A 14,342-nucleotide genomic window follows, 5' to 3' on the forward strand; every position below is an offset into this window, starting at 1 on the left:
TAGGCAATATTCCCTCCACTCGGTGAAATAAGAATTAGCAACTCCACTAGGTGAAATAAGAATTAGCGACATCATATAAAGTAAAATCTAAAATTTAGTTTGATAGGTAAAAATCGATTTATCTAGAATTTATTTTCTTATATTTTTCAAATTTAAGTTATAGAATTATCTGCATAATTAAATTTCAGTTTTAGAATTATCTGCATAATTTAAAATTTTTAAATTGTGATTATATAGGATGATTTACAGTTTTTTGGTTTTTACCCTGTGAAATACAAATACAATATTTATATTTTTTTTTCTTGAACAATATATATCATAAGTTGTGCATAGAATAGAAAGCGCTCACTGTTTCATCTATCGGAAGATTTTCTCTATGAAAAATCGGTGAAGCTGTTAGAGTTTAATTATATTGTAAGACTATAACAACTAGGTATGTATCTCTGCATGAAACATCTAAACAACGACCACTCATTCTTAATATTCACCCAATAAAAACTAGGTATCTATCTCTGAATTCACTGTTAATATTGACATTCCGATTTGAATCCTGTGATTTCGTTAAAACCTTCTGAAACCATGCATATGTGTGGTCTCAATCTCATCTGATTGTTTGTTTTTACTTTGTAAACTTATTGATTTCTTTGTGTGAATAATTAATCTTCATTTCATTACATTGAAATGTATGAATCTAGTTAATTCAGTTGTAGACTTTACATCTGAATATCTGATTTAGTTTGGATTATCCTAAGAGACAAAGATATGTTTTGATGTTCTATAATAGGTTTGGAATGAAGAATGAGGAGGAACCTGATTACATATTTCTTGCTGATGATGATGATGATGATAAGGTTGTTAATGGAGATGGGAATGAAGAAAACTTTTTCGATGCTGATGGAATAGCGGATACTAAGATCGATCGGAAGGATTGTGAATCTCTGACATATGCTGATGATGACCCTAAACCTGATTCTTTGGACCCTTCATGGCCTCAAAGTTACAGGTACATCCCTCCTCCTTTCATCACTAATTTAAGGACTATTAATTACTTCTATGGTGTCTATCGGGAAGAAGCCTCTCTATCCACATGGATAGAGGTAAGGTTTGCCTATATCCACTCTCTCATGACCCTACAAATACCTTTGTAATTTGTGGATATACTGGATATGGTTATTTAATGTAATTACCTCTATGGTATAGAATTAGTGGAAGAAGAAACCAGTGAGATTTTGAAATCTTTGAAGAAAGCCATAAGTATATGTATTATTATTCTTTCTGTGTTATCTAGTTGTTAAATTTGAGTAACTTTTGTACATTTTTCTTAGTAAGATTTGATATCCATACTACTATAACATTAAAAGAAAAATATATACAGAGATGGAGCTCTTGATTCTTGAATATTACTATTCACTACGACATGTTGGAACCTTAAGGTCCATACCTCGCCCCCTCAGTTGTTATTTACATGTTTTTTATCAAAGAATCGAAGGGTTGTGCTTCTTAAATTATCTATTTTATTATGTTAATACAAAAAATTATCCGAAACAAAGCTCGGTTGAATCGTGGTAATCCATGTTTTTGGGAGGCTTTGAGAGAGGACATTGGGGCTGATGTGGAGGATAGGGGATAATAGGTGTTTTTGCTGAAAAACGCCCAAAAACGGGATATGTGTGGAAGGAGCGGGGGAAGGTATTTTAGAGCCGTTTTTGGTTGTGAGCGGAGGCCTTTAAAGGTGACTGGATTGTGGATGCTCTTACTAGCTATGACAACTGTTATTTATGTTTAGCAGTAGTTGTAGTAGAGTGACATTAGGATGAACAAAAATGAAATGTATAAAAATCTTCTAATGTCACTTACATGGTCTTTTTTATTTCTTCTGGTTTAATGTTTCAGGAGGTCAATGGACTATTTAGCATCTCAGAGTCTCAACTTTCTAGGGTCTCCTAAATTATCGCCAGTAGGCGGGGGTTCATCCCATCCTTCATCGCCAAGAAGGAGGATAATTACAAGTTTGGACAAACCTCTCTTGCCTGAAACAGACAACCAACTAAAAGAACACCATAGTTCCGAAAATTTACTTCATCCTCAACGGACACCTTCTACAAAAGATCTGTCTACGGTTAGAAAGAGCTCGTTCAGTCAAGCTGTGGTTAACGGTATATATATTACATATTTCAAACAAAATTTATAAAGTTCACATGTTTTTGTTACATATAATCTGCTCGCTAATGTCTTCAATACAACGCATAACGATAATGATTTCTTGTAGGGGTGAATCTGCTTTGTGGAGTAGGACTTCTTTCTACGTCTTACGCAGCAAAACAAGGAGGATGGGCTGGGCTGTCGGTGTTGTTCGTCTTTTGTATTCTTTCATTCTACACTGGTCTCCTTCTTCGTTACTGTTTGGATAGTCGGCCTGGTCTTAACACATATCCTGATATTGGTGAGGCTGCCTTTGGCAAAACCGGACGTCTTGTCATCTCTGTAAGTTTGGTTAACGTTCAAGTGTTTGTAGGTTGTGTTTTATTTAAGTCTGAATGCTTTATATGTTAAGGATAACCTAAAAGTGATTTAATAATACTAATTATTTATCAACTAACTGGATTATCATGTTTGTTGTTTTGGTGCAGATAATATTGTACGTGGAGTTGTATGTAAGTATATCTCACACGAGAAGTTAACCGTTTTCCCTATGTTTAAACAAATATTTTTCTAACCGGAAACCATTTTTCTACCGGTCCACTGGTCAGAGTTATATATATGTGTGTTTGTGTGTATAATTGTAAACAAGATTTCGAAACTAAATAAAAAAATAAAAATTTGAAAATTCGATCCGATCACTGGTCTGACCCATGACCGGCCGATTTAAAAAGAGCCCGTTCAACAGGTCCGACCGGTCAATCAAAGCCTGTTCTGAAAATAGTGGTTTTAATGACTTTATCTTTACTATGGTTCTTGTTATATCACCCAATATCCACCATTGCAGGCAGCATGCGTTGAATATATAATTTTGGAGAGTGATAATCTATCTTCCTTGTTTCCAAATGCATACATAAGCCTTGGAGGACATTATATAAGTTCGCAGTATTTGTGTGCGATAATGGTCACTCTTGTTGTTCTTCCTACAGTTTGGCTTCGCGACATGAGCGTTCTCAGTTACATCTCGGGTTAGTGCAGTATATAATACAAAAAATAATATAACTCTTGAGTTCTAACTTTGTCATTGTTTTTTATCCAGCTGGGGGAGTTTTTGTTTCAATCCTTTTGGTCATCTGTTTGTTTTGGGTCGGTTTGGTGGATAACATCGGATTTCAGGTCGAAAGTACAAAAACGCTAAATCTGTCAACATTGCCAGTGGCGGTTGGGCTCTATGGTTATTGTTATGCAGGGCATGCTGTTCTTCCTAACATTTATACATCCATGGAAAACCGAAATCAGTTTCCTCTAGTCCTATTTGCCAGGTAGGTACTTAAAGCTTGCATAACTTGTGTAGTTCTATGTCTTTTAACTTGTATCTTTTGAAGCTTTGGTATATGCACCATACTTTATGCTGGCGTCGCGATAATGGGATACATGATGTTTGGTGAATCAATAGAATCACAGTTCACTCTCAACCTACCTACAAATTTTCTTGCTTCCAAAATCGCAGTATGGGCTACGGTATGCTAACTACTGACCACACGTACGATTAGTTTCTGAAATTTATTTGAACTCATGTTTGTCGATTGTTGTTTTGTAGGTGATCAATCCATTTACCAAATATCCTTTTGCTTTAAGTGATGATCAAGACTCTTATAAAATGTATTTTGTCACTATTTTTGTGCCGATTTAATGTGGAATATATATAAGCATGATCCTAATGAACAAGTGTATGTTCCTTAACATAAATTACATATGCTATAACTATATCCCCGGTTGCTATGAGTCTGGAGGAACTGATACCGTCAAACCATTTGTGGTCTCACTTTTACTCCATCCTCATTAGAACGACGTTGGTGGCCTCTACTTTGCTTGTGGCCCTCTCTTTCCCGTTCTTTGGTAAGTTCTCACATTATGCGTCGTGAGGCCGGGACACATCATGTATATATAATTGGAGATCTTTTCCTTTTTTACAGGGTTGGTAATGTCTCTGATGGGATCGTTACTGACAATGCTAGTGGTAAGTTCTTATTTGTCAAGTTATTTTCTGTTTGTCGGTCCCATATATTAGTCTAAACGCGTTCGGGTCACGTTTAGCTAAGCGAAGTTGTGTCCATGTCGACTTTTGTAATCTTTTTTTTTTTTTTAAATGTGTTTTATATATCTTAAACTAGTTGGGAATTTTGTGTCTAAATTTAAAAGTTAAAAGAAGAAATAAGCATCTTGTTTTATGGTTTAAACATAATTGTTTTATACACATTTGTTTTTTTTCTAAATTTGTAATTTTAGAGTATTAGTATGAAAAAAAATAAGAAGATTCTTTTTCTGGTAGAATGGATTATATTCATGTCAATTAGCATATACACATATCATGTTTGAGTTATCGTGTCTCGATTTTCGTGTCGTGTTCGGGTTTGACTTGCAAACACGACCCATATAGCAACTCTACAACCGATGACACAACTAACGTGACCTTTGTTGTTCCAGTCATTGATATTCCCTTGTGCTTGTTTTCTGCGCATCATCAAAGGAAATGTAACTCGCTTTCAGGTATCAAATACACTTTCCTCAACTTTAACATAACACGAAATTGTTGTCGAACTTCAAGGATAATCCACAAGTATATTGTGAATCATTTACTTTCATTCTTACTCTTCCATGTTATTGTTTGGTTGGCAGCGATCGCTTTGCGTACTAATCATCACAATCGGCATGGTCTCAGCAGTGTCTGGAACATACACAAGTTTATGTGAGATCATTCAACAGCTTTTATGATTATGCTTTGATTCTTGTATTAGAATTTGTATGACTCTCTACGGACAAGTAAATCAAAATCCGGCTTTAGACCGGACCAAAAACCAACTTTCGTTATAATTAGAACCGAGAACCAGACTGAGTAGTATACTTGTTCAGTTGTTCCAGTTGTGTATGTTATGGTTTTCGTACGGTTTACTTGTTTTGCTGTAGCAACATGATTCAGATCATTCTAAAAGCGAAATAACAGAGATGTTTAAGATTCATAATCCAACTTCAACAAAATCAAACAAGCATTCATAATTCACTTAACTAATCAACCAAAAACGATACGAAACAAAGGTAGCGAGGAGCATACATTGTTAGTGCAACTAGACCATCACTCTCCTTTGCACCACTTTAGCTTTCTCCGCATCTATGATCGATTCAACCATCTTAGCACAACTCTCTAACTTCCCTTCAGCACTCACAACAACATTGAGAAAGATTTTTGGGGATTCTGCTGTCTTTGTGCTTCCAAAATTTAGGGCTGTTCACGAGCCGAGCCGAACCGATCAGATATTTGCTCGTGCTCGGTTCGTTTACAAACCGATCCGAACCGAACCGAACCGAGCGTTTTTTCAACCGAGCCAAAGTCGAGCAAGCGTCTTTCGATCCGAGCATTTTTCGAAGGAACGTCGAGCGAATATCGAGCGTTACAGAATAAACAAGGAAAGTGACGATGGGTGTGCTAGTTATTAGAATAAAGTGCAGTTTTCGTCCCTGATGTTCGGTCCAACAGAACACAAGTAAAAATTTAACAAATAACAAGGAATACAAAAACACTCAACTAATTCTATCGAGATTAACTAAGCGGGAAGATAAATCGTTGACCGATTGAAACATACCCCTATTCTATCGGAAGTTTGAAATTGAATGGATCGATTGAAGCTAAACCCTTACGAGTTGGCGAGTGGCGATGGAGAAATCGTATAACGACGGCCAATGGGGGTTTTGATTAGGGTCTTGCACTTCTGAATCAAATGACGGGTTGAGACTTGAGTATTGATCAACGTTTCACATTTTAGTACTTGAAATTTTGACTCAATTACTCAAATAGACATTTAAGTATTGGATAATGGACTATTGGTATTGGATTTCAATTCTAATTACTTAAATGAGCTCTGTTTGGATCTTGCACCAAACTTTATTAATGTTGGTTTCTAGTCATTTTATTAAAAATGATACACACACAAACACAAATATATATGTATATATATATTAAAAGATAAATCGAGCCAACCGAGCGGAACCGAACTGAGCGGACCTTTGCTCGTGCTCGGTTCGTTTACAAACCGAGCCGATCCGAACCAAGCATTTTTTTAATCGAGTTGAATCGAACGAGCAAATTTCGAGCATTTTCTGAGCGAGCATCGATCGAGCGCCGAGCAATTTGAACAGCCCTACCAAAATTGCAGTATGGGCTACAGTATGCTAACTACTGACTGAGTGACTGCACATATGATTAGTTTCTGAAATTTCTTTGAGCTCATACCTGTCATTTGTTGTTCAGTAAGTAATCAATCCATTTACCAGAAATTATTTTGCTTGAAGTTATGATTAAGACTCGTTATAATATATAACATTTTGTCAATATTTTAGCACCAATCTAATGTGAATAGAAACATGATCCTAAAGAACAATTGTATGTTCCTTAACAATAATAACATATGCTTTAACTAGCTAAACGGGTCATGTCTGGGTCAACTGTTATAATATTTTTTATAATGTGTTTTATGTGTCATAAACTGGTTGGCATTTTATGTCAAAACTGAAGCTAATGGAGAAATGAGCATTCGAGTTCTTGTGTCTTGACCTACCAACTCGCAAATACCGCCCATTCAGCACCCCCTACAAGCGATGATACAACTAACAACTAACGTGAATTATGTTGTTCCAGTCATCGATATTTCCTTATGCATGTTTTCTGCGCATCGTCAAAGGAAAATAACTCACTTTCAAGGATCAATATACTCTCCTCAACTTTAACATGCCATAAAACAAAATTCTTGTTGAACAACAAGAAGTATCCATCAGTATTTGTGAATCATTTTCTTTCATTCTTATTCGCAGCCGCATCTCTCTCTCTCTCTCTCTCTCTCTCTCTCTCTCTCTCTCTTTCTCTCTTTCTCTCAACTCCACCCACGTCTTCACAATCGGCGTCCACACCCCACTCCTCCAGGACATGTTCGTGTCCTAACATGTCATGTTCGCGTCCTAACTCTTAGCATGTCGTATGATATTTCGGTAAGTTTTTTTTTTTTTTTAACAGGTCGTGTACGTGTAACCTATTTATTATCAGGTTCGGGTTCGTGCTTGAAAAAATTGACACGAAAAGATTTCGCGTCATGTTCGTGTTTGTCTGTTTCGTGTTCGTGTCTTAACAGGTTGTGTATGCCTCCCAGCCCTAATTCTTACTCTTCCATGTTATTGTTTGGTTGGTAGGGATCACTTTGCGTGTTAATCATCACAACCGGTCTCAGCAGCTTAACTGAGATCATCCAACAGCTTTTATAATCATATTTTGCATTCTGTATTAGAACTTGTATGACACTCTATTGACAAGTTTATCAAAATCCTGTTTTGGACAAATATACTTGTTCAGTTGTTGCAGTTATGCTTTGTCGTATCGTTTATCGGTTTTGTTGTAGCAACACGATTCGGATCATTCTTAAAGCCAAACAACAGAAATCTTTTAGAGTTAAGACAGTGTAAAACTAGTTTCTGCATTCAGGAAACAACCCAAACATGACAAAATCAAACAACCATTCATAATTCACTTACCTAATCAACCAAAAACGATACGAAAACAAAGGTTTCAAACAACATGCATTGTTAACAAAGCTAGACCATCACTCTCCTTTGCACAACTTTAGCTTTCTCCGCATCTATAATCGCTTCCATCATCTTAACACAACTCTCCAACTTCCCTTCAGCATTCACAACCACATAATCAAAATTCTTCATCTGCTTCAACTCTTCTCGAGCCGTAGCCACCCTCACCATCAACGACTCCTTACTCTCCGTCTTCCTATCGATCAACCTCATAACCAACTCACTCTCACTCTCCGCCACCAAAAACACGAAAACCGCAGAATCCCCAAGTATCTTCCTCAATGTAGATGCACCCTGAATATCCACCCTCAACACAATATCATACCCTTTAGCCATATAATCCCGAATCTGCTGTTTCGGTATCCCCTTATAATCCCCATACACCAATGCATACTCCAAAAGCTCATCATTTTCCACCATGGTTAAAAACTCTTCTTTACTCACAAAAAAGTAATCTTTACCATGAACCTCACCAGGCCTCATTGCTCTACTAGTTGCAGTCACAACAAAGTGAATATTTTTTCTAACTTCAGTCAGGCATTTTATCAAACAGTCTTTGCCCACACCACTTGGCCCACTAATAACAATCACCAAAGGTCTTGAACTTGGGGCCAATGGCTCTGAACTGAATGAAGACCCCATTGATGATTCCAGAGCCCGGTATAATTCCGTCCGGTCGGCGGTTTCCACCGCCGGTATTTGGGCTCCGGCGGGTCTCCGGTTTTCGGACATGCTTGAAATTGATTTGGGGGTTTGAAAATTGGGGATTTTGGGGGTGAATTGGGTGATGATATGAAAAGGGTTTGTGGGTTTTTTGGTGAGGAAAAATGGGTTGAGGCTGGATTGGGGGATGGTGGTATACAATCGTCGAATTAGCATCGGATTGGAAGGGGGTTTGACGGTGAGATGTATAGGGGTTTGGGGTTTAGTGGCGTTGGGATTATTGTGATTATAGGGATTGTTGGAAGTGATGATGGTGGTTTGAATTAACAGAGACGATCGGTGGAACCGGATGATTTGAAGCTTATAAGTTCAAGAAAGTTAGAAGAACCGACCATTTTGTTTGGCTTTGTTGATAGTGGTGTTCACGGATATCCAATTTACGGATAAATAAATGGTATCGAGTACTGGTTCAGAACTGATATCGAATTTCTCGAATCAGCTTGATTTTTGGTATGGACGTTTTGCATTTTTGGTGTCGGTGTTTACCTTTAAATACTGGTTTGTAGCGATACCGAGCCATACTGTACCGGATATTTACGGTAATGGTATTTTAGGTACCGGTTGCTACATAGCCATCCCTAATCCAAATTGTATACACTTTTATAATTTGATTTTTTTTTTTTTTTGTTATTTAAGAGTATAATGAACTCGAAAATTCTTTAATTTGATTTGAATTTGAATTTGAATTACAATTCGAATTCGATTTTCTGTTTATGAAACAAATTCGAATTTATAATTTTTTATCCGAATTAAATATATATATATTTTTTTTAAAAGCCAATAAGGTAAGAAGCATGCTGCCTACATTGATAACAATAGTAATATAGAGGTGTTGAACTAATTAAAGTTTTGATCAATAACATGACAAAAAGTAATATGATCAATAACACGACAAACTAACAGAAAAGTAATTACTATAAATGGAAAATACAACTGTAAAAAAATAGTTTAGTGTAAAGTGGTTGTTTTGTAACCTTAAAGATTATGGATCTACTCGCGTAACTTGTATGGTAACTTTGCGTACATCAGATCACGAAGAGAAGCGATCCGGTCCCTACCCGGACCCTGCGCAAATACAGGAGCCTAGTGCACCAGGTACGCCCTTTAAATAAACAGTTTAGTATGTCTTACAAGCTATACATTTGAAGCAATGTGTAACATAAACCGAGGACTATCAAATTGAGCAAACGATAAACCCTTGGTTAGGAGGCTAGCATTTTGAACAAAACTCGAAACATATCAAAGCTGAGATGTTGTGCTAGCATCATGTCTCATATAAAATGTTGGTCAATGTGTTTCGTACATTGATGAAACATCGGATTAACAGCTAAATATGTAGCGCCAATATTATCACACCATAGTGTAGGTAAAATAGAGGGAGATACGTGTAACTCATAAGGCATAAACGCGATCCAGCAAAGTCAACAACAGTACAAGCAAGAACAGTGTACCCCGTCTTAGTACCAAATTGCGCAACCGTATGGTGCTTTTTGGAACTATAACCGACGAGATTGAGTCTAAGAAAGACACAATAGCTTGTGGTAGATAGTCGACCATCTAGAAGACGCAACAAGAACGGCCCGATTAAAATACATGGTGGTCCAACCAGAAATTTTTTAACCCGGATTTAATAGTAAGAAAAATTTGGGATTTTATTGTAAATGTTATAATTCTACAAAAAAAAAAGTATGTGAATTGAAATTGTGATTCTGGGTTCAAGTATGTGATTCGAAGAATAATATAAAGCAACGAATTGAAGTTATCTATATTTTAAGCTAATTCCTAATAGCCGGTAACAACTTTTTTTATAACTTGTTAGCATGCTAATCATGTAACAAAACATGATAACGTTGTGGTATTGTATATAAGTTTAACAACAATAATGTTATAACTTATATCTTATTCGGTTACATTTATAAATAGTCTATATTTGTGATCGCGCGCTTATACAACACGCTAACATAGTCGCATTTAATTAGTTTTCACGAGCTTAGGACTCCCTATCAAACAACCCAACCACTTGTTATCAACAATGACAGGATCAACAAGCCTCCTCTTCAACCCCTCCCTAACTGACCTCTCACAACCGCCATTACTCGGTGTTGTGGCAGACTTGAATGGCGGCAATGGTGTTTCTGGACTCGCCATATCGCCTTCCGCAATCTGGTTCAACATGTCCAACACTTGGCTCATTCTTGGCCTCATTCTTGGTTGTTTTTGCAAGCACTTGTTAGCTACCGCGGCTAGCTTTTGTGCGGATTTTAGAGAATAGTTCCCCGCGAGCCGAGGGTCTATAATCAGTTGAAATTTTCTTAAGTCATGTGAGATGTGTGGTCTTACCCAATCCAATAGCTTTTGCTCATGTTTGGGCCTGTTAAGATCCAATGGCCTCCGGCCCGTTATAAGTTCATATAAGAACACTCCATAGCTCCATACATCACTCTTGTATGTAAGGCGTCCGGTTTGGATGTATTCTGGAGCTGCATATCCAACGGTTCCGACTACCTGTTTGGATCAAGGAATATAATCATGTTAATATGAGAATGTCTAAGTATAGGGTATAATGGTCATTTTCTAAAATTAATCAGCGGAGTAACGTACTGCTGTTGAGACGTGACTTAGCCCGTCTGACGGACCTAATCTAGCCAATCCAAAATCTGAAAGCTTCGCGTTCCAGTTCTCGTCTAACAGAATGTTTGAAGATTTGAAATCTCTAAAGATTATCTGCGTCATAACACAATGTTTTAATTAGGAGTGGAAGTTTGCAATACGACCCGTAACACATACATGAAAATAATCAGGTTTTGGGTTGTCTTATCTAACTCATTCAATAAATGGGGCATGTTTAGGTTGGCATGTTTAATTAAACTGGTCGTGTTCGGGTTGACATGTTGAAACCATTTGTTTAAATTTAAAACATATAGACCCACCAATCTATTTAATTAAACAAGTCAACCTCCTAACCCATCTAACCCAATTATTACAACCCACCAACCCGATCAATATATTTACAACTTGACTACAACCTACCAACTCGTCAACCCATTTGACACGTTTAAATAAAGGGTCGTGTTTAGGTTACATGTTTAAGTGTACATGGGTTGGGATTGATGTTTTTTTACATAAAAAATATATGGATCGTGTGCGGATTGAACAATTCAACCCGCCAACCTGACATGATTAACAGCGTAGTTTAACCAACAAATTCCATGATTAAAAAGTCAATATAATTTTCCTTCAATTTCATAAGGGTACCTGAAATTCCATTTCTTCATGGAGGTAAGCTAACCCTCTAGCAGCATCTTTCGCGATTCGCAGTCGTGTAGACCATGGAATAGGCGTTTGAACCCTGCTAGACAGATGATCTTGGACACTCCTATTTGGCATATATTCATACACGAGAAGACGTTGAATCCCTCTTTCGTCATCTTCAGCACAATATCCAACCAGTTTGACCAAATTTGGGTGGTCAACGAACCCAAGAACATTTACTTCTGTAATCCACTCCTTGTGTCCCTAAGAAACAACAAAAATGGTAACATAATGATCACTTGTGACGAACAAACAACATCGCCCTGACACAAAAACACATGAAGTTTAAGGATGTTGAGTTGTTAACTAACCTGCAGCCCTCTTCTGCCAAGTTGTTTAACAGCAGCATCTATCTTTTTACCCGAACCATCATTAGTTTTAAGAACAGCGCGATACACACATCCAAAACCACCTTCTCCAATAATTAGCGCGCGGCTGAAGTTTCTTGTGACTGATTTTAGCTCAGAGAATGTGAATTCTCTGATATTATTATTATAGCTATTACTATTACGACTTGGTCTTTGTATCAAGTTTGTGAAAGAAGTCCTGGTGGAGGACTCGGTGCTAACATCCGAGTTATCATGTGAAGTAAACTCAGAGCCCGATTTCCTCTGATCATCTTGGCCGTTGGATATGGAAGGAGATGAATGGCCTGGAGTAGACTTTGCGGTCCTCGTGTCATTATTCCTTTCTCCATGGGAGGATGAAGAGAAGGAGAAACATCTCATGGCCTTCATTGCCTGCAAAATTACCATTTGTACTCCCATTAGTTTGCTTTGCTTGTTATGATGGATCGAACAAAAGGGAACATGTCAAACGTGTTGAAAGTAATCTAAAGTGTATCGTTTATTTTTTAAATATAGGTATATGTATATGTATATGTATATGTATATGTATATGTATATGTATATGTATATGTATATGTATGATAATTCTTTTTAAAATTATAAAATATTAAATTGCCAACTATACCTTACTAGAGCACCTGTTTAATATTCTCTCCATATTGGCTTTTAAATGTTCATGGCTTCCATCTCATAAGGCTTTTGGTTGTCAATGAGTCATGCCACTAAAACCATGAACTTATATCTTTTAAAATATGTTTGACTCAGTAAAACATATGATACTTTATGTTTAATCAAACTAAAAAAGAAAAAAAAAACAAGTTGAACAAAGTACAGATCAATATACAAAGAACGAATCGGTATAGAAACCAAAACATAAAGTCATATCAAATACATTGCAAGATCACACAAAACAATTTTTTGATAAAAAACAACTTAGAATCCAGAAATCAACAAAACGAAATTAAAACGAAGAACCGACATGTTGTAGACAGCATAATTAACAACTAACAAAGGGTGGTTTAGTGAAAGTAACTAAGAGAAAACAAAGGGAGTTGAGAAAAGGATGAAGTACCTTTAGCAATGTGTGTTGAAGATTGTTGGGAATATGCTAAGAAGAACTACAAGGCTCCAAGAACACTCATATTGAGAGAATAAAAATGGAGGTAGATAGGTGGAGTTTAGCTGACCGAACTTATCTTGAAGTTGCAGAGAGATGGTGATGATGAAGAGTGTATATATGGAGATCAGGATGAGTGGGGAAGGAGGGAGGGAAAGTCTTTGAAAGCGAAATTAAACATTAAACACAAAGAGACAAATGTTAGGGGTGTTTGGTGCTACTTATTTAATTTGTTTTATTTAATTTTCCTTTTTTAATATAATAATAAAATTTACCATTGTAATCATAATCATATTATTATATTGTTGTTGTTATTATTATTAAGGACACCTCTAACATGTTTTTTTTAAGGTGAGAATTATCCGTGAATGTCGAGAGGTATAGTATACATTGGTCTTAATTGGGTCCGTGTTAGAAAGTCCTTTCGTACAATAGATCCCTAATTTAAACTTCTCAATGAGAAATTCCTATCACAGACTCGAACTTGACACCTCTAAGATGTGGAATCTTTTTATTTTTGTTAGTTTAAGTGGAGGAGAGAGAAAACATGTCAGCCATTTGAAGGAAAATGAATGAGATAGTTCCACTCATGGACTTCTACGAGCAAAGTATGTGAGAGGGGAAGGAGAGAGGAAGGAATCCATTTAAATCCGTGGAAAGGAATAGAGAGGGGTTGAGTAGGATGGGTAGCGAGCTAATATGAAGGAGAGATGAGATGTTCGTAAGCTCTGTCGGCGGGGTTAATAAATACAACTTAACGTGTTGTTTTTGTATTTATACTAAAATTATCATTAAAGGTTGTAATAACAATAATTATTTTAGAGGAAAATAAAAGGCTGATAATATATATTTACTTTTCTTAAAGTGAACAATTACTTTACGACATACAGATGGGAAAAGTGGAAAACAAGACGAAGAAAATGTATAGTTGTTTTCAATTGACACTCCAAAGTTAAAGCGGGCAGGGATTTCAGCAAAAAAGGAGGCTCCGGTGAACTTTCTGACGGATCCGCTCCATGGGAGGTCTACTCTTCGACCAGCTGATATTCTTATGTTTGGGTGGGCCAGGGGAAAAC

General features: G+C 36.7%; 3 protein-coding genes across 5 annotated transcripts; 1 reads left to right on the plus strand and 2 right to left on the minus strand.

The window, feature by feature from the left end:
- Positions 1–315: 315 nt before the first annotated feature.
- LOC110872444 (amino acid transporter AVT1C) lies at positions 316–5,084 on the plus strand. Of its 2 annotated transcripts, none has more exons than XM_022121242.2 (13): positions 316–433; positions 785–1,003; positions 1,894–2,156; positions 2,270–2,484; positions 2,631–2,654; positions 2,987–3,167; positions 3,239–3,461; positions 3,525–3,660; positions 3,740–3,759; positions 3,893–4,038; positions 4,116–4,159; positions 4,627–4,689; positions 4,819–5,084. In XM_022121242.2, exons 2-13 carry the CDS (start codon positions 792–794, stop codon positions 4,912–4,914), a joined length of 1,623 nt encoding a protein of 540 aa, XP_021976934.1. In that variant the 5' UTR covers positions 316–433; positions 785–791; the 3' UTR covers positions 4,915–5,084. The 2 variants fall into 2 exon arrangements, with proteins under 2 accessions (XP_021976934.1, XP_021976935.1); XM_022121243.2 differs by having other exon boundaries at positions 429–502.
- Positions 5,085–7,633: 2,549 nt separating this feature from the next.
- Positions 7,634–8,843, minus strand: LOC110872445 (guanylate kinase 2, chloroplastic/mitochondrial). The gene has a single exon (XM_022121244.1). The coding sequence runs from the start codon at positions 8,644–8,646 to the stop codon at positions 7,777–7,779; it is 870 nt and encodes a 289-aa protein (XP_021976936.1). The 5' UTR covers positions 8,647–8,843; the 3' UTR covers positions 7,634–7,776.
- A 1,433-nt stretch (positions 8,844–10,276) lies between these two features.
- Positions 10,277–13,376, minus strand: LOC110872446 (serine/threonine-protein kinase PCRK1). 2 transcript variants are annotated; one of them, XM_035976529.1, is made up of 6 exons: positions 13,222–13,364; positions 12,775–12,871; positions 12,114–12,542; positions 11,746–12,006; positions 11,092–11,214; positions 10,277–10,995 (listed from the first exon to the last, which is right to left on the minus strand). In XM_035976529.1, the coding sequence occupies exons 2-6, from the start codon at positions 12,805–12,807 to the stop codon at positions 10,462–10,464; spliced, it is 1,380 nt and encodes a 459-aa protein (XP_035832422.1). In that variant the 5' UTR covers positions 12,808–12,871; positions 13,222–13,364; the 3' UTR covers positions 10,277–10,461. The 2 variants fall into 2 exon arrangements, with proteins under 2 accessions (XP_035832422.1, XP_021976937.1); XM_022121245.2 differs by lacking the exon at positions 12,775–12,871 and having other exon boundaries at positions 13,222–13,376.
- Positions 13,377–14,342: the final 966 nt, after the last annotated feature.

This window comes from Helianthus annuus, chromosome 8 (genome assembly GCF_002127325.2).
Source record: "Helianthus annuus cultivar XRQ/B chromosome 8, HanXRQr2.0-SUNRISE, whole genome shotgun sequence".
NCBI lineage: Eukaryota > Viridiplantae > Streptophyta > Magnoliopsida > Asterales > Asteraceae > Helianthus > Helianthus annuus.

What these genes read in the sequence shown, in the direction of transcription:
- LOC110872446 (XM_035976529.1), bottom strand. Translation starts at nt 12,807, where the DNA reads ATGGAGAGAATATTAAACAGGTGCTCTAGTAAG. An exon ending in TTGGCAGAAGAGGGCTGCAG is followed by an intron (nt 12,007 to 12,113) that starts GTTAGTTAACAA and finishes GTTGTTTCTTAG; the next exon opens with GGACACAAGGAGTGGATTAC. An exon ending in ATGAAGAAATGGAATTTCAG is followed by an intron (nt 11,215 to 11,745) that starts GTACCCTTATGA and finishes GTTATGACGCAG; the next exon opens with ATAATCTTTAGAGATTTCAA.
- LOC110872444 (XM_022121242.2), top strand. Translation starts at nt 792, where the DNA reads ATGAAGAATGAGGAGGAACCTGATTACATATTTCTTGCTGATGATGAT. An exon ending in TATTGTACGTGGAGTTGTAT is followed by an intron (nt 2,655 to 2,986) that starts GTAAGTATATCT and finishes CCACCATTGCAG; the next exon opens with GCAGCATGCGTTGAATATAT. An exon ending in AAATCGCAGTATGGGCTACG is followed by an intron (nt 3,661 to 3,739) that starts GTATGCTAACTA and finishes GTTGTTTTGTAG; the next exon opens with GTGATCAATCCATTTACCAA.
- LOC110872445 (XM_022121244.1), bottom strand. Translation starts at nt 8,646, where the DNA reads ATGCTAATTCGACGATTGTATACCACCATCCCCCAATCCAGCCTCAAC.